Source organism: Temnothorax nylanderi, unplaced genomic scaffold (genome assembly GCF_030848795.1).
Source record: "Temnothorax nylanderi isolate EJ_2023f unplaced genomic scaffold, tnyl_v1.0 TNYL_tig0001_pilon, whole genome shotgun sequence".
NCBI lineage: Eukaryota > Metazoa > Arthropoda > Insecta > Hymenoptera > Formicidae > Temnothorax > Temnothorax nylanderi.
This window is the reverse complement of record NW_027249063.1, coordinates 534,297-553,783: the sequence shown is the minus strand read 5'-3', so window position 1 is coordinate 553,783 and position 19,487 is coordinate 534,297. Positions and strand designations below refer to the sequence as shown.

At 38.5% G+C, this 19,487-nt stretch overlaps 2 protein-coding genes and 1 long non-coding RNA gene across 8 annotated transcripts in view; 1 reads left to right on the top strand and 2 right to left on the bottom strand.

Moving 5' to 3' along the window:
- Positions 1 to 1,741: 1,741 nt before the first annotated feature.
- LOC139770790 (uncharacterized) lies at positions 1,742 to 4,838 on the bottom strand. 4 transcript variants are annotated; one of them, XR_011717832.1, is made up of 5 exons: positions 4,117 to 4,838; positions 3,703 to 3,957; positions 2,666 to 3,595; positions 2,247 to 2,590; positions 1,742 to 2,126 (listed from the first exon to the last, which is right to left on the bottom strand). It is a non-coding gene; the product is annotated as an uncharacterized lncRNA (long non-coding RNA). The 4 variants fall into 4 exon arrangements; XR_011717842.1 differs by having other exon boundaries at positions 2,666 to 3,541; XR_011717827.1 differs by having other exon boundaries at positions 2,666 to 3,957; positions 4,027 to 4,838.
- A 691-nt stretch (positions 4,839 to 5,529) lies between these two features.
- Positions 5,530 to 10,892, top strand: LOC139769733 (solute carrier family 53 member 1). Of its 2 annotated transcripts, none has more exons than XM_071701176.1 (10): positions 5,530 to 6,081; positions 6,203 to 6,297; positions 6,447 to 6,600; positions 6,673 to 6,917; positions 7,197 to 7,458; positions 7,530 to 7,897; positions 7,972 to 8,314; positions 8,409 to 8,578; positions 8,648 to 8,781; positions 8,865 to 10,892. In XM_071701176.1, the coding sequence occupies exons 2-10, from the start codon at positions 6,229 to 6,231 to the stop codon at positions 9,124 to 9,126; spliced, it is 2,007 nt and encodes a 668-aa protein (XP_071557277.1). In that variant the 5' UTR covers positions 5,530 to 6,081; positions 6,203 to 6,228; the 3' UTR covers positions 9,127 to 10,892. The 2 variants fall into 2 exon arrangements, with proteins under 2 accessions (XP_071557277.1, XP_071557189.1); XM_071701088.1 differs by having other exon boundaries at positions 6,157 to 6,297.
- Positions 10,893 to 11,525: 633 nt separating this feature from the next.
- Positions 11,526 to 19,487, bottom strand: part of LOC139769836 (UNC93-like protein) — a 53,723-nt gene continuing 45,761 nt past the window's right edge. For both annotated transcript variants that reach the window (XM_071701396.1, XM_071701309.1), the window contains exon 6: positions 11,526 to 17,580. In XM_071701396.1, coding sequence (XP_071557497.1) covers positions 17,255 to 17,580 — 326 coding nt within the window. In that variant the 3' untranslated portion in view covers positions 11,526 to 17,254. The remainder of the gene's footprint in view (positions 17,581 to 19,487) is intronic.

Sequence of the window (19,487 nt, the reverse complement as noted above, 5' to 3'; positions counted from 1 at the left end):
TAAGTAGGCTTCCGCAGTTTCCGCACGATCAGTGCGGATAAAATAAAAACTTGCAAATAAAAGTCGGCGGAACGAACGTAAAAGAGGTCGAACCAATCACGAGCGTTCCGCCAATTCCGCATTGCGCATACGTTCCGTACCATGGGATCGCACCATAAGTGCACTTTAAACTGCACTTTAACTCCGTATTTTATTTATTATAAATTTTTAAGAGCCAAAATGGAAAATCCGGCTCTGTACCGGGTTACGGCTGATCTTACTGATTAAAACGAGCATAAGTTTAATGAGATTCGTTAATTAATTTGGCTAAACTTTGGGAAAAACCATTTGTAGCCGTGAACTACAAATTTTTTCTTGTACATTTGATCATCAACATTATCATGTATTTTATTAGGATTCAATAAATACTCTCAGTTCTTTATAAAAAATTATCAAAAAAAGGGTCAAAGATACGAGTCTCCCCCCTTAAAGCCGGTATTCATAGTCATTTTATTGGCTGCGTTCGATTGACTACAGCCACTCACAGCCCCCAGTGGCCCCCCCAGTGCCCTTATTGCTCTCTGAAAAGAGGCAGGAGCCAATAAAAATAAAGAAGAAAGCCCCCCCCCCCCAGTGCCTGGAGTTTTTCCACTGGACATAATAATATACACGCATAGGTTAGATTGGGTAGGATTAAAAATAGTTATTTTAACCCTTCGCCCGCATAGGTTTTTTTGGCACCTTTACGCCGCATACCTGGGTCGTTTTCGTCCTGACGTTTTTTTTAGTGTTAATGTGTTACAAAAAATCTGAAAAAATTCATGAAGGTAATTCAAACCTTCAATTTGAAGTATCAATCATAAAATTATAAACAATTTAATTTTTTCACATAATTTGTATTAAAAAAATAAAGCACCTAGGGGTAAAATCATTTGTTTACTCAAAAAATCATAACTTTAAGACAAATAAAGATATCGAAATGAATCAAAACGGAAATTGAAGGGGAAAAACGTACCTTTCATAAAAAAAATATTGCATGCAATTATTTTGAAATTAAATGCTTAAGTTTGCGACCTTAAAATTGCCAATAAATTAGCCCTAAATTTCGTAGTAAAAATAGTAATAAATATTTAATAATAAAAAAATTAGTAATAAAATAAGTAATAACTCAATAGTTAAGTATCCCAACATTACTTTATTGTTTATCTAGAAAAATACATTAATGTAAGTCGATCGACCGCTGCGCCATTTTTGTCGAAAAATTGAACAAAAACATTTTTGTAATTTTTTTTTGCGGTCAGATGTTTTTATGAGACTTCTACGGACACAATGAACACTTTAAAACGAAAACACACAAAAAATTACTGACGTTTTTGGGCAACGTTCGCCGCCAACCTGGGTCGTTTTCGTCCTTTCAAGAATTGACGTGTCTCCTGTGACGGCCGGTGGCGCGGGCGCCTTGAAACTCGGTAGGCGGGTTCTCGGGGAGCATAACTTTTTTTACGGATGCGCAGTGGCGCCCTCTCTACCCGTTTTCAAAAGTTACAACTACATTTGATTTTCGCCCGGACGAAAACGATCCAGGTATGCGGGTGAAGGGTTAATAATCAGTAGAATAATACATAGTACAAAGAGAATATTTATTACAAAATTAAATTTGATACAAAAATATGGCCGTTTATATTTTACAATCCAGAATTTAAAATTTACAATTATTTAATCTCTTTTCCTTAAACGTAATAATAAATAACGCAATTCTAGATATGTGATAATCTAAGGTCAATTGTAGTTTTCCAGTTTTATTTACAAACTTATTAACATATATTAATTTATGATACATGCATTCTGATTTACGGTAATTTTTATCTTATATAGGAATAGGTAATTCTTTTGCAACTAATACCAAGATCTGATCTGTACTGAGACACCAATTTGCTATATTTTTGGAAACTTTGCACCAATGTTCGCCGTGATGAGGTTCTGCAGCGATACATCTTTTCTTTACATCTTCTTGTTGCTCTTCCGTACCATTCAGTAATTCAAATTTGTAAAAATATGCCCATGCATCTCCTAAATCAGGATCTATTTTCACCGTCCTGTTGAACCAGTCTCTACACTTTGAAATCTTATGTTCGCACCAAAATAATCTGAAAAATGTGTACAATATTCGCATTATTTCAAAAAGAGAGAGAAAGAGGGGGAGAACTAAACTATTTAAAATATAAAAATACTCAACTATTCTAAGTAAACTTTGAACGAAAACTTACTTTGATACCGCCAAAAGAACGTGTGGATTATTTTGGCATTTTTTAGTGGCATCTACACTTTTAGTTTTTCGTTGATGTCGCGGTTCCATAAAAATTGCTTCTGCGTAGAGTAGACCGGATGTAGGACATTCTTGTAATGCCTTAGCCATTAGTGTATTTGCCATTTCGTGCGCGCCACCGTTTCTTAATTCATTCCGTATAGCTTCCAGCCATAATTCTGCATTTTTAGGATTCTTAAGTCTCGCTTTCTCCAAAACTGAACGCGCTTTAGTTACTTGGTTTTTCTTGTGCTCCAATCGCGCCAGCAGACGCCACAAAGGTATCGAGTTAGGACATTTTTTGATCTATAATAAAACGTATGAAAGTAAATATAACATTTCTTTGTACTTGCATTATTAAATTAGAGGAAAGTCGCTTACCGCTTTCGGGTAACGGCAGGGGTAACGCCACTCTAGAATTTTCAAAAAATTAATTTTTTGCTTAAACGATGCTTTAAGGTCTTAGAAATAAGGTACACTTGGTTTCAAAGCTCGGAAAAATTGGAGTTTTTCTGGAAAATGTTCCAATTTGTACAAAAAAATCTGAGAAATATTAAAATTTTTATTAAAATTCTGATTAATAACATGAAAAATTTTGAGACATTTTTCCACCAGGGAATATGTTTAGTTCTGCGGAACAAAAGTTGCTCATAATTATGTAATAACTTGACATGGAAAAAAGTGATTAATGTGTTCATTCTTTATGTAGAAACCGCGGAAGGAGCAGCAAACACTATCGTCACCGTGCATCGCCCGATTGCAATACCGTCGCCAGTTTCGACGGTAGTTCATCGGATAGTCGAGGCGGTTTGAATCGGAATTATCGGCAAGCCTGGGAGAATCTGCACGAAACCACCGGTCACAAAACCGGTCATCCGCCGCTTCGTCGCAAGGAGACCTTGGATGAACCAAGATACCGGGAGAACATCCGCGGTAACAACACCGAGCGCGACGGCTCGGAGTTATTCGTCAGCGATGTCGCCGCATATCCGTCGAGCAAGCACGCCAGCGTCTCCGATAAGAAGAGTCATCATCATCACCATCATCGTCATCACGGAAGCGCGACACCCGATTGGAGGCAGTCGAAATCCCATCATAGATACTAAACAGAGAGTAAAAATGTAAAACAGCAGTGGGATGGTTTTTTCCATAAAAACGATGCTCTAAATAAAAGCACATTGCTCCAAATTCTTTGGCGTATTCGATCCATTGACCTTCTACCATCCATTTCGCATTTGCTATGCCTTCAGCGCCGATCTTTAAAAATATTGGACCATTAAGTTTGTAAAAATCAGAATTCAGAAAGTATCTCTATAATGAAATAACAAATCATGCGCAACAGTGTCAGAGCTTAGTAAAGTAAAACTTTTTTGGGTGAAATAAATGAAACATAATCAAAATTCTATGCTTCGTATTACCTGCTTCCAGATACGAACGTCAGATGGATTGAAATGATCCAAATACTGCGTAAACCATTGCTCCTGGGGAAGCGAGGTTTCAGAGGTCAAACCTGGCTCTCCTAAATTGCCACCTTTCCTTCGACCTCTCAAGAAAGTACGCCACGCTGTACTAATACTTAGGATGCTCAATAAAATAAATAGGTGCCGCAGAAACCGCATTTCAAGATATATTTTAAGATATAAAGTTCTTCTTTTCTTTTAGCGGAGGCAGCTCTGTAAGAAAATACACTTCAGAAAGATTTGTATCAAGACATAGAGAAATTAACAAGCATATCACGCAACTGCAAACAGATGGAATACTTTTTCTTTACAGCACTCTTATTTTTTACTTGACAATGCCAAAAAGAAGGTAGAGTCTTTAAACGTACGTACAGCTATATTATTCACGCGAAATGAATTTATGTTCGTGTCACAAAAGACAACTCGTCGTTATAATGCGAACGTGATTCGTTCTCTGGCGAAAATTTCATTGGACATAATACGAGATAAGTATAAGGTCGATGTGATAAGTATAAAAGACGGTGATAAGTAAAAAATAAAGATGTACAATTGTTTTCAGCAACTTGGCAATGTCCATGAACTTTAGAGAAAGTAGTATCTCTTTTCATCTCTTTCTCTTTCTCCGACGTTTAATTGTAGATGTCTGTCTCCTTTTAGAAGTAAGAAATGTCCAACGTGATGTCGCTACAAAGAATAAACTCTAACGCAATCTTCCTTGTCATTGGTCGGGATCTGCGATGTAAGAGTTTATCGACGTCCTTTCGTTTTTATACTCATTTTAATATTTTCTAATTTAATTTATTAACTTAATTTTATTTTAAACATTTTTATTTTTACAAGAAAACACAAATGTGTATTTTTTGTGATAAAATGAACATAAATACACAATGCAACAATACATATGTATTAATTTATACACATATCTCTCGCTGGAGTTAGATTTTGCAGGGAAAATGAAGGAAGAACTAAGCGTGGAGAGAAGAATCGAAGCGAATGAACTTCATCGTCGCTGTCTGATCGAACATCCGGCTTTATCCAATTCTTTTTAGGAATAGCATACTCATACAGTCGACAACTATCTGTTGAGAGCAGATTGGCAGATTTTGAAGGTGTCTGCTGCAAATTTTGTCAATAGAATGTTAACAGGGATATAACAGAATCTGCTTAATAAACAGAATATATAATGGCAAATCCGCCGTAACCATTTAAATAATACAATGTATTCCATTTAAATTTTAAATGTTTACAAAATGATAGATCTCCGTTTCTGCCAACAATCCGCTGTCAAATATTATTATATTAGCAGGCTCTGTCAGCAAAACACAAGTTTATTCTGCTGGAAAAAATATTTCAAAATTTTTTATATATTTATTAATCAGAATTTCTAAGACTTGTCAGATAAAATAATGAAATATTTCAGATTTTTCCTGCCATCTTGATGGAAAAATGTTTCAGAATTTTATATTTTTTATATGAATTAGAATCTAAAAAAAAAACTCAACTGAAGTAGTAATGAAATATTTCAGATTTTTCCTGTCAACATATCTTTGTAGAAATCTGAATAAATATGATAAAATCCGCGCAATTTATCAGAAATATTTTCATTTTTACATTTTTTTTCAGAATTTTTCATAAATCGAAAATATGAGAAATTCTTGGAAAATTATTGAGAAAATGTAAGAAATTTTTTCACCAATATAATACGAACACAGGTAATAATTAACGGATCTATTGCGATATCTGAGCAAATCCGATGTGTCAATCTATTGTTATAATACTGCGGAGTGCGGACTGCGACCAGCTTGCTCCCTGAGGCTAACTGGGGTCGCTTCGGCAACATCATCGAGAATAACAATAGGCTTCAGCGGCTTCACAATCACGAGCGTGTCGATGCGACGGCAACCTCGTGAGCTTGGTCCCGTGAGCGGCCGTATGACCACATTGACCACGTTTGACGAATCGACCTGTGGGAGGCATTGTCGATCTGTCGCGTAAGCGTTCCGCTCGCTTAAGCGAGAAGATCGCGTGCGCGTTTCCGAGAACCGCGGCACGGTATAAGTACTAGTATAAGTACGAAAAATGCGACAGTGCGACCGCGGCTAGCTCAATCAGCTGGCTCAGTTAATGGAACGCGGCGATAACGCGGCGCGAAAGGATATCCTCCCGGCGGCCGCGAAACGCCAAATAGTTTTTATCTCAGCGGCCGGGTAAATATTTATCGTCGCGCTAAACAGCAAGCGGACGGGGCGTTTGATCGGCCGCCGCCGACAAAGTTCCTCGGCGCGCTATAAATGCCGTTTATAACCTCGCTTGGAACTCATTGTCAGATGGACTTGGGTAAGTACGGAGATTGTTTCCTGCTCGTGACTATTCGCGATATATTCTCTATTTGATATTGTCTGTTTTCTTCAGCTCTAACCACTTGGGGTCTTTTTGTTTGTTTTTTTTTGCAAATTAGTGTGACCACGCTGTGCGTAAGGCAACATGAAGTTCGCGGAGCATCTTTCAGCCCACATTACGCCCGAGTGGCGTAAGCAGTATATTAGCTACGAGGTATGACATCAAGTACAAACACTTAAGCCTACTCTGTACTAATGCACGGATAATATGGACATGAACAATGAGATTGTAATAAACGTCGAGTTTCAAATATCACTACATAAGACGTGTACTTTCAAGTGCTGTGTGTTTTGACTTTGCAGGAGATGAAAGCGATGCTTTACACGGCGGTCGAAGAAGCGCCCTCGGACGAAAGCGTAGAGCCAGAAGTGATATCACGCCACTTTGCGTCGTTTGACGAGGTGTTTTTTACATTCTGCGATCGCGAATTAAAGAAAATCAATACATTTTACTCAGGTGAGGGTATCTGGGGCATTAAAATCACTGATCCTGTAATCCTCCTGTGATGTTAACTGTCTGTTATTACAGAAAAATTGGCAGAAGCTACGCGCAAGTATGCAGCTTTGCAAAGTGAGTTGAAGACTGCAGTGGAGCTGCAGCAGGGAAGCGGGAAGAACAAAGGAAAGGCCAGCGCGAAACCACTTCTGCCTACCAGAAAGCTTAGGGACCTAAAACTCGCATTTTCAGAATTTTACCTTTCCCTGATCCTTCTTCAGAACTATCAGAACCTTAATCACACTGGATTCCGGAAGATTCTTAAGAAGCACGACAAGGTATCCTACTGCGCAATGATGCTTTTTGTAATTTTTTGCTTGGTCACACGCTTGTATAATTACAGAGGCTATAATTATCCCAATGTCATTAGCATCATGTCTTTTCTCCTATAGTTGCAAAGTAGTGGCGCAAGAAACTGCGGTGTATGACACTATCCATATTCCCTGTGTATCCCAAGTGATCCCAAGTAAAAGCCAGTAATTGTCCTCAACAGTTTGTATTATTTTATTGTACAGTTGTCTATAATGTTCCTACAACGCATTTCCAAATGCTTTCAGTTACTGTCAGTTGACGCCGGTTCAAAATGGAGAGTCGAGTGTGTGGAGACGTCACACTTCTACACGTCCAAAGATATAGACAAATTGATTCAGGAAACGGAAGCTATGGTGACGAACGATCTCGAGGGCGGCGATCGGCAGCGCGCTATGAAACGTCTTCGGGTGCCACCGCTTGGCGAGCATCAGAGTCCATGGACTACCTTCAAAGTTGGTTTATTCTCGGGTAGCTTTATCGTTCTATCTGTGGCAGTTGTTCTCTCAGGTATTGTATTCATCTGCATTATAAATGGAAACGTGGTTTGCAGCTGCGCTAAAATCTCGTTATTTTTTCAGCCGTCTTTCACGACAGTGGAGAGAACCTCAAGATCGCATTTAGATTATATCGAGGCCCTTTTCTTATTATTGAATTTCTATTCCTCATCGGGATTAATGTCTACGGATGGAGATCTTCCGGTGTCAATCACGTTTTGATATTCGAGCTGGATCCGCGAAATCATCTTTCGGAGCAGCATCTCATGGAATTGGCCGCAGTCCTCGGCGTCGTCTGGACGCTTAGCTTATTAAGTTTCTTGTACAGTGCCAGCCTAAGCATACCACCGTATGTGAATCCATTGGCACTCGTCTGCATCATGCTGGTCTTTCTATTGAATCCGGTTAAGATGTTTCGTCACGAAGCTCGTTTCTGGCTGCTCAAAATCATAGTAAGCATAATTCGCGCAACATCTCTCCTATCATATGAATAAAACATTGAATACAGCCCTTCACCTTGTTTTAGGGACGCGTTTTAATATCGCCATTCGCGTACGTCAATTTTGCTGACTTCTGGCTGGCGGACCAGTTCAACAGTTTGGCGACTGCGTTCTTGGACTTTCACTTTTTAATATGCTTCTACATTACAAACGGCGATTGGTTGAAGGCGGGCGACACTGTGCAATGCATGTCCGGCTCTCTCGTGATCAGACCTATTGTGAATTGCTTACCGGCGTGGTTTCGCTTCGCGCAGTGCGTCCGTAGATATCGAGACTCTAAAGAGGCCTTTCCGCATTTAGTGAATGCTGGGAAGTATTCCACGACGTTTCTCGTTGTCGCCGCCAATACTTTATACGCTTATCACGCAGGTAGGTTGAATTACGCGTACTAAAAATGTGTCTTTTTACAGTTTAAGTTTTTAATGTCTCACAAAAGTAACAAAAAGATGATACACTTTTTCAGCGGAATATAATAATCGATGGGAGAATCCATGGTTGTGGCTATGGGTGTGTAGCTGCCTTATTAATTCGATATATTCGTACACGTGGGACCTTAAGATGGATTGGGGCCTTTTAGACAGCAACGCCGGTGAAAATCGTTTTTTGCGCGAGGAAGTGGTTTACTCGGCAGCCGTAAGTAAAATAATAAGTAGCAATGTTTAATTGTAAAAAGGGATATTACATATTACACGGGTTTTTCAGTGGTTTTATTATTTCGCAATAATAGAAGATTTTGTACTACGATTTATATGGATTGCGAATGTTGTCCTCGTTGAATGCGGATATATCTCTGGCGATTTAATGACTTCTATAGTAGCACCTCTCGAGGTCTTTAGGTAAGTACGCTTTTTGCCATTGCTCGATTTTATTTGAAAATTTTCTTGTATCTTTCTGATTCATCGCAAAACTATTCTTTTAGGCGATTTGTATGGAACTTTTTCCGTTTGGAGAACGAACATTTGAATAATTGCGGTAAATTCCGTGCCGTACGTGATATCTCGATAGCACCTATAGAAAGCTCCGATCAGACACAGATTTTACGTATGATGGACGATGAGAACGGTGTACTTAATAGGGGTAAACGTAAAGGCGGCGGTAAAAAGCAGAACAATACAAAAGAGGAAAAACGAGCGCTGCTTAAAGAAGAAACTATAGATATCGATATATCAAATGCCAGTTGAATAGTTTAAGATTTTTGTACAATTGTTATCTTTAATTTTCTCCAATATGGAAAGCCTCCGAACTTTTGGTACTTAGCGAAAATGACTTGCATGATTTTGTAAATGACATATCGATTTCGCTAGAAGATAGATGATTACATGTTTTCCAGCAGATTATAAAATTGTAATTATTATAGTGCCTTTCACGCTTCTCTCGTATAAGATACTTTACGATAAATTGTAACAATTCAAGATGTAGCCTGCACCAAAAGTCTTCCATCACAAAGACGAACAATTATAGCTTAAGTAAACAATTTCACGAATTTTATAGCTTTTAGATACAGGCATATATATCTATGAAGATGTAATACGTTGTCATACGAAGCATGTGCTTTTGCATGCGAACTGTACGAATTGTTGAGTAAGGTCATTTTGCCTGCCATTTTAGATGCCATTATACACTATAATTTTATTAGCCGTGTTGTTACCAACATTTTTTCTACAAATGCCATTTTTTAATAATAGGTAATCGATGCCATGAGTAAATACTTATACGAATATTGAAAGTAGAGAGAAAGGAAGTATTGATACAAAGTAGTCTGATGTTACTACGCTCATACATAAGTGATACTAAATATGTATTAATACTAAAGAGGCTGTTATAATGTGCTTTTTTATATATATTGAACATACTTATTGTACTTATATCATGTAGTTACATCGGCCTATATATGTAGTTATGTAAATTATTTTCCAGTAGTAAGAGGATTAGAGTACCAAACTTGTAAATTCGATATTTAATTTACTAATACTCTGCATCATTTGGATAGTAACATTTCGTATGTAAAATAGTATTACAATTATCCAATTGTTTTATATAAATGTGTTATAAGTATTCTATCATATTAATTTTGAAGAAGTAGCAGCAATACATCTCCTTTTACAATAAGGATTATTTAATATTTTTGATTGTTACATATTTAAAGAAACATCTGCTCAGTGAGATGATAAAAATTAATATTGTTATATTTATTATATTTCAGATTATATTTTGACTATATCTATACTTATATCTATTACTAATCATTTACACAAGTCTGTGAAATAAGTTAATAAATAAAATAATAAAACATTAAACCAGCATATAAAGCAGTATTTTATAGAATCTAAGATAAAATAATTTCTTTGCATTGACGTAGCAAAAATAATATTTTTTAAAAATACATTTGACGTTACTTTAATAAAGTAGCTTTGTGAAATATTATTTTTATTGCAGATATATATTTGCTATAGTAATTACATTAAAGCAGATGGTAATTTAAGATTACAGTTATATTTTCTAAATTAAAAATTGTTAAAGTGAAAAATTTTTATTTTTATATATTTAAATTCTATATATTTATATTTATAAACATAATTTTTTTGTATATAAATTACATATTTCAATTATTTAATAAAATTTACTTAGTTGTATAGATGATAGTGAATGTGCGTCTAGACTAGAGATGTACATTTTACATGTTAGATTTTGTATTCCAATAAAATTGTGATGATTTTATATAAATCTTTTTCTGTATAAACAATCAGACACAGTTGTTTGGAATGTAAACGTTAAATATTTTTGTATCTTATATACGGTAATTTCTGACATTCTTATAATGCTTAAGGTGCAAGTACATGCATTATACTATTGTGTGTGATAATTTCTTAAGCAAGACTATGTACGTAATTTTAAATATTGCAATATATTGATTATACCTCATATTATAATAAAATGTTTTAATATATATTGCTATAGGTACTCTAGTCACCGACACAACACATTTAAAAAAAAAACAATATTTCAGTAATTTACTTTTCAATGCTTTATTTTAATTTTCAAGTTTAGATTCATAGGTCTTGTGCCTCTGTAAGATAGCGAACAAGCCTAACTCCGGTAGAGCAAATAGCATTTACGACGATGTTACGTAACAAGATAACGTATAATAACGGCAGCAATCGTTTCCTTCTTTGTTCTTCCGTTCTCTAAGACCGACGGATCGTTAAAACCGCTCCTTCGCGAATTTTCATACTAACTTACATTGTTTGTTTTATATGGAATTATTAAATATGAAAAATTGGTGTTGCGTTCTTAAATAATTCATATTTACGTCTTTAATTGTCTGATCATTCTATTCATCTATAATTGCACTTATTATACAGATTTATTATATCTATTAAGAATTAAATTGAATCTACAATGACACTATATATCAAATTACATTTAGAAATCATACATGAAACATTATTACGTATCACACAGAATTTTTGCGACAAATTGAATCATTAAGAATCATTGTCTCCTTGAAAAATCAGCACGAACAAAAGAATGAAGTTGAAGTTAGTCAAAAGGGGAATTAAAAGGATAGAATTCACATTAATTATATCTTAATTGACAATTTTAATAAAATGATCCTTATCGTTACATAACATTACGTGTCGGACACAAAATGATATAATAATATATTATTAACTATAGCAATAATCTGACGATGTATAACAATTAATGATTGCAACTATGATCAACGTGTCATCATAATGTACGATAACAATCGAACGGAATAGTATATGTATAATAAGGAAGTGAACATACAATAATAATAATGTAATAATATATACTGTACAATTTGTTGGGCGCACCGATTCCTTCTATCGATTAAAACAACAAAACTTAGCATACGCTGGATTCCCTTAGCTTATCTAAGGATAATATGTATAACAACCGCGTTCGCGCGCGCGCGCGCGTGCATGTCCAAAAAGTGGCAGATATTCAAGCGACGGATCCACACCCTTTTCTTTGTCGCTCCGCCATACGTTCCTCGTACTTAAAACGAGATAAGTATATGCTCACGTTGCTCTAAGGAGACATAAGAGAACGATCATGGGGAGCGAGCGTGAAAAAGAGCGGATTCAATGGTCTTGGAACGCGGTAGGGAAAGAAAAGGAATGCAGTAACAATATATTGCGGGAATTGCGCTCTCTCGACGCGCACGAACGTAGTTAAATAAAAGTAACAGAAAACAAAATGTTCAAAAGACTTGCTCGATATGTGAAGCGACGTCCAGTTGCTCTTTCCGTACGGCGCGATTATATGCCTAGGCGATTAATACTAATTGTATATTTACAAATCTCAAATAAGAGCAAGTAGAACGTAAAAACCGGAATGGTCCCAATGTGCGATTGGCCCGAACTGACGAAATCTTTTCTCTCTGCAGATCTCTTAAACATATATGTATATAATATATATATATATATTTCTTTCTAAAGTACTTCTCAGTAAAATCTAGGAAGTCTAATCTCGCAGGCTTAAAATTATATGTATATATGTTAGATCGTGGTCCCCGTTAAACCATGTCCTCTTCTCGACGCATTCGAGGTGCAAGTTCTGTGATTCGTGAGTCCCTTTAAAAAGTTCAGCGAAATAAAAACTGGTGCTCTTTCGAGAACTATTACACACAGATACTCTCGGGGGGGTTCGCTGCCCCCCTCTCGATCTTCGATTTCCCCATCGTTCGCTCCTCATCCATTTGTTATGTTTCGTGCCGTAAAGCTACTTATTTAATTGCAATATTAATACGTGCATCAACGGCGGGAGAATCGGACCGGCGGACGAATGAAGCAATTCTCTCTTTTGAAATTTATTTATATCTTATATTTTCATTGCTTCTAGCGATCCGACCACTAATCCCATTCATCTGCCGTTACTACGCCACGAGCTACTCGAGTTAGTTAAATCTATAATATTTGCGATACAACAAAGAACCCAGCCCGAAATGATCTGTCGAATCAATGTCGATTTTACATCGGTGTCGATGAATGGTCGCTATTGAATACTGATTGATATTTTTATTTTGTTACTTTATGTAAAAATTGTACTTATAATTGTTTTTATGTTAATTGAGCAATTGCGAATATTTCTTTTAGATTTCTATTGTGTTTCGGTCAATTCACTACATCGAATACAATATATATTTATATACTGTGCTTTTCCATTTTACATCGAGACAATAGAAAGCTTATAGAAATATTCGTAATTGCTCAATTAAGATAAAAATTACTATAATGAGGTCGAAGATGACAAAAATATAAACCTACATTCGACATCGACCATTCATCAACGTAAGTATCGACGTCAATTCGACTAATCATTTCTGGCTGGAAAGGGAATAAGATAGAGCAGTTAGAACGAAACAGGAAACATTCATTCTTGATGTGACTACGAAACCAGATATCCTATAATAACGCATACCTAACGTATATGGATGTGTCGTCGATGTGTATGATAGAACGTATTATCTTGAGACAAATGTCCCGAATCAAGTCGTCATTAATCTGAAGCTTGCACGGCTTTGAAGAAGCTTATCTTTTTTTCCGAAACCCGCTCGAATTAAAAAAAAAATGCACAACGCTCGTCTCATCAATTCTACATTGAAACGTGATGAATAAAAGACTCGATTTCTTTACGTTATTTCGATGATCGTTTGATCCTATTTCGTAGCGCACGCGGAAGAACGCGCGACGCGCGAAGGAAAAAAGAAAGGGGATTTAACATATATGATCGGTCGTCGTTTCGTCCCGCGTGCGATTAATACCGATCGTCTCGTCGCGTTTATTCCACTTTCCAGAAGGCTGCGGCAAGAATTCATCGCGACGGGGAAGAGGAGGGACGTTAACGTAGCGCGGAATTAAAAGCGCGACCCCGCCGAGGAGCGTGATACTTTCCGCGCGGCGCCGTGCCGCGCCGAGGCGACGAGGAGGCGAGAGATGGAGGCGGAAAGAGAAAAGGCGAGAGATGAGAGAAGGTGGAGGAACGACGAGAGAGAAACGCGCGTAAAATCCCAGCTGGCAAAAGCGAGCAAAGCGAGCAGCCGTTATACGCGTCGCGTTCCGTTCTCAGCGCCGTCATTACCCGGGGGCTCTCCCTCGCGAGACGGCGGCGCCGATCGCGCAGAAAATCGCGATGCCGCGCCGCGCCGGCGGGACGGGTTCTCGCCGCGTGGCACGGAAAACAAGCAGGAGAACCTGGGCCGAATAATAAAACGTAAACGAGACGCGGACGCGGCTCTTAAGTTCTCGTTTAAGGGAACTTGGCCGACGCCGGTGTCGATCGGTATATACCGGATTGGTGTATCGCGGGTATATATAAATAGGCGGCCGGTAGGCACCGAGGGACTTGAATATCCCGTCCAGGGGGGCAGGATTCCCGCGAGTTTCCTGTCCCCGGCCTCATGCCCGTCCCATTCTGGTCGTGGAAAGCAAAAAAAGTTGTCGGCTCGCTCGCTCGCTCGCGATCGTTTGTGTGGACTGGAGTCGCGCGCCCGGTTTATCGCGCGGCTTCGAAAGCACGTGGGGCAAATACGCGCTGGACGGAGCAAAGCCGCGCAAGGCCGATAAGCGCCAGATAAGAGCCAGCGCGCACGCAATTAATCCGCTGAGCCGCGCGATAATTATCGGAAATGGGCCAGGCCTGAAATACTTGGTTTACCGTTTAATAAAACACTCTCTGTGGCATTTTATAAAAGCTTCGTGAGATGTTTTAAATAAACGAGCGGGGACAAATTATTTTTAGACGGCAACACGCGTGGCACGTTATCCTTCTTTTTAACTCTTTGTCCCAATTAATTAATTTTAGGAAATATTAGAAACGTTAATTTAAACTAACGTTTTTCTTATCTCAATGTTATCTCAATTGTCCGATGTGTAAATCAAGTTTTCATTCCTAATGAATTTAGTGAAAATATAGTCCGTCAAACAAAATCATGGATTCTAAGAGGAGTTTATTCTCGGCGACGGTAAACTTTCTCTCGGTCTCCTTCGTGCATCATAATTACGCAGCGGGATACTCGGAAGGAACTAAACCGCAGTATTAATTGAAATATTTACAGAGAATGTTCATAATTTCGCGAAACTCGCAGGCGCGAGTTTTTCATATTCTCACGTACCGATCGTCTCTTTCCGCGGATAACGAGACGTGTGCTTCGCGATCCGTGATGTAATCTCCGTAATCCTTCCCTCCGCGCGAAAACAGAATCGATGAATAGAATTCACGTTTTATATCCTCGCGCTTTCAATTTCAGTCGGAGAGATAATCAGCGTTCTATCAACGCAACGACACGCAAGAACAGATCTCGCTACAGGACTGCGTCCGTATCCTAAGCTTACGTCGTAGACTTTTGAGCTACCATGTACAGATTGCTGTGATTGCGACAGGACGGAATAATGCATCCAAGCGGTTTACAGTGTTTATAGTTAACTTGATATGTTTCTTGCGCCTTTTCCGCCTGGTTCTAACGAAAAGTGACGCGCGATAAGATTCCCGCGGAGAATAGGTCGTATCGATAGAAAATCGACGGAGCTTCATTCTTCGAAATTTTCAACCGCGACGTGGCTCAATAAATATGAAATAAGAAGAAACTTGTTTTATATGATCACTGTGAAAAATAATATCTTTAAATCTTATTAAAATAAGTTTCCTCTTATATAATAAAACAAAAAGTTAGAACGGAATAATAGAATATTTGCATGCAAGATCACGAAACTTTGAAGATTAGGAACTCAGTCCCGCGAAGAATGAACCTCCATCTATATTCCTTATGACTCATTTATTCTCGGCAAGAAAAATACTGTTTTCACATGTAGACGCACATCGATATCTCACGTGCTTCTCTTGCAAGAAAAGAAATGCGAGGAACTTGCCAACGTGACCGATAACAACATTCCTCGATCAAGAACGTCATTTCCCGACATATGATGATTGTTTCATAGTGACGATTGTCTCTTTTCTTTAAACGATTTCTTTAAACGTATTACAAACGAGTATTATAAATTTAAAGGAAAGTAATATTATCCTTGAATAAATATGATCAATTTTCGTGTCAATTCTTATTAGTCTACAGACAAACTACATGTGTGTCTCATGTGCATTTTCTTTTACGAACTATAGTAATCTTTACAAATTATAGTCGACTAAACATTTTGTAACGAAAACATTCGTATCAATTTGTAAAGACCACCACATTGACGAAACCGATATCGGAGTGCATTTCTTCGCATTAACGTCATAAATATTTAATACAAAATTTAAAAGCCTAATAGAATAGCAAATTTTCCTTATCGTTTAACAAGATCATGGAGAATCAAAGAGAAATGCATGGAAACAATTTAATGTTTCTTCTAAAATAGTAATCATTTTTTAGATTTGAAAAAATAAAAATGCTTCTGACGTTCCTTAATTCTTCTTCTCGATACACGATAACGTTCGCCGGGACATTTCGGCGCGCAATAAATATGTGATACAAACTGAATACTTTTAGGATTGCCACACTTTTTTCGACGGTATGCGTCTTGCGCACGGACTGCGCGCAACAAAATGCACTTTTCGCCTCCGTGCCGCGCTTTATTTCCATTTTACCGCTTCACGAACGCGATGATGAGGTCTCGTACAAAGAACGCTTGGAACGAGGATCAAGGTGATCCCTCATCATGGCACTGATTCGACAGTTTCGAGTAACGGCGATGGAAGTTCAACATTCCTAGTAGCACGAGAGCGAATTTTACATTCCTACGTGTTTCTTAGCACCACCAAGTATCGATAAGTATATTACTCATCTATCATCGACTCATTCCGATCGCGCTGAGGAAGGTGGAAGCCAGATTTCAGCCTGCACCCGGCATTGCCTTGAAGAGAAGCATCCGCAAAATGGAGTCGACGCCCGGCATCTCCACTTCATCGTGGAAATCGTGGGCGTATCCACCGTTCTCTTGACCCCTTCGCGATGAGACGCGATTTTTACGTCGTACCGGAGGTAGCGAATCGATCTACCGTCAGGAGCACACTTTCCTCGCCCGCGTCGTCGACGGGGAAGAACGCCGCGGCTGTTCATTGATCTCGGCGCGGCTCTATCTCGGGATAGAGGGACTGACAAGCAAGAACGAGGGGATGACAGGCGGAAGATCTCGACGGATATCGCGGAGAAAAGAGTACTCGCCAATCCGATCGATCGGATCTTCCGGCCGTCGTCTCGATTCCCCCGTCGACGAGACGAAAAAGCGATGCGGACGCGAGGGACTTTTAAGGAGGAACGACTACGTCGACTACGCGAATCGTCGCTCACAGGTGCGTGATGATGATCTCGTCGTCGAGGTCGTCCTTCTCGTCGTCGGTCTCCTCCGGCTGATTCGCCTCGGCAGCTGCCTGGGCAGCCTTCGGGTCCTCGGCGATCGCCTTGAGCCGCCGTTGCTTGCGCCTGTGCAGCAGCTCGACGATGATGTAGCCTATGCTGCCGGTGATCAGCACCGTCAGCATCACGTACAGCTTCATACGGGCGCAGAGGTGCGTGCTGTACGCGTAGGCGATCACGAAGCCGGCGCTCTCCCACAGCCTGTAGTTCGAGAAGGCCGCCTCCTTGTTGCGCCTGAACAGCGTGCCGTAGAGTCCTACAATAGTCAAGAAAGTGAGTATTTGCTGTGGCGAGGAAAACTTAAGAATTAACGATTTAGCATCTAAGAAATTCATTGACAAAAAATATAGTGTTCATACAGAAAAAAAAGAATATTTTTGATTTGAAAATATTTTGAATTTTAACGTGGAAATCATGAAATGAGATTATATTGCTTTGAACGAAGAAAACTTGCTTGAATGAAGTCATTTATATAGTTAAACGAAGTTTTATATACTTCAATATCAAGAAATAAAAGTTGAAACAAAAAGCTGAAATTCTTATAAGAAGATTATATATTCTTGCGTATATACAAGTATATCAGTGTTGATCTGACACTTCTTTTTTTTTCTTTGCGACAATGAAACGATAAAGTGACTTAAACGATCTCGTTTGTCGCGGGTTGACTTAACAGGTGCTTTATCGGATTCGCAGCTACGAATAGATATGCATCCAGCACCTATACCAGCATACCATTGTGCATGCACCGAGGTCGATCGTTTTACGTTCATCGTCGCTATACGCGTTTGACGGCGAAATAACGAGCCTACAGGTGGATCGAATCCTTGACTCGTCGGCGCTCGTTAGATGCGCTTTCAGAAAGCACGTAACAGCGATAATGATAGCGCTGCACGGCGATGCACGATACCGCGTTAGGGAAATAAATGACCTAAATGGAGGCGGGAAATCCGTGGGAGATAAGTAGAATACGAGAGTGTACATTAGTCTGTTATGACGATAGCTTCAATCGCTAAAAACGTCTTTATTTAAACTAAAGAGAATGTGCTGAAACTGGACAAATGGAATTTTCCAATCTGTTTCTGTAAGACTGCGCAATAACAATTTATTATTCTAACACAAGAAGCTTCAAAATTGTTCGAAGAAAATTTTTATCGTATATTAATCGTTGTAATTTTTCTGAGATTCTTCTGTGACACTTTTTAGAGGCGTTTTTAGGTAATAATGTCGCCCACATTATTTAGCACGCTAAAATTAGAGATTCTCACGGTACACGCGTTACGCGCAATTAACTGACAAAACCGGATGGGAAGCGAGTGCAGCTGTCTATTGTGCGTTTTTGTATACACGTGGTCGAATAGATTTGCATATCGACTTCTGCAAAATTTCCTATCGTGATTCAAACACATCGGCAAAGAGCGATTAATCTCGCAAGAGTTACACGCCGAGGCAACAAAAAAAAAACGCTCAAGACTCACTTTCCGAACGTCTGTGCAGAAGCTCTAATTACATACAAAGACAGACCTGCTGTGCGCGAGCAACGCAAAATTGCTGTGTATTATTCGGTCGTTTATTGTACAAGCGATCGTAACAGCGATTTTAAACGTGAAAATTATTATTGAAACGTCTCTCGAATATTCTTTCAGTTCAAGAAAAAGGAATCACAATTATCTTTATCCAATAAGCCTAAAAATTTATAATTTCTAATGCAAATATCTCTTTTCGTTAACCACAGCGTGATGATGAGTGCGGAATATGGAACGAAATGTCCTTAAGAGAGAACTCTGTGCCTGAGAAATTTAGTATCGAGACATCGCGCTCGAATATTCTTTTTTCGATTCAAGAAAAAGGGACCACTATTATCTTTATGTAACAAGCCTAAAAATTTATAATTTTTAATGCGAATATCTCTTTATGTTAACCACAGCGTGACGGAGAGCGGAAGATGAAACGAAATGTCCTTGAGAGAGAACTATGGGCCTGAGAAATTAGTAAGATATTGAGTTTTTTTCTGATGCGAGCATTACCTCTGAATTTTTGAACATGACCCAATCAACGAAGGCCAAAATCATCGTCTTCCGCTGTCGCCGTATAATAAGCACACGTAATGAGTATTTGCTTAATTTCAGATGAGCAAACTTTTTGCAGTGAAAGAGTACAAAGAGA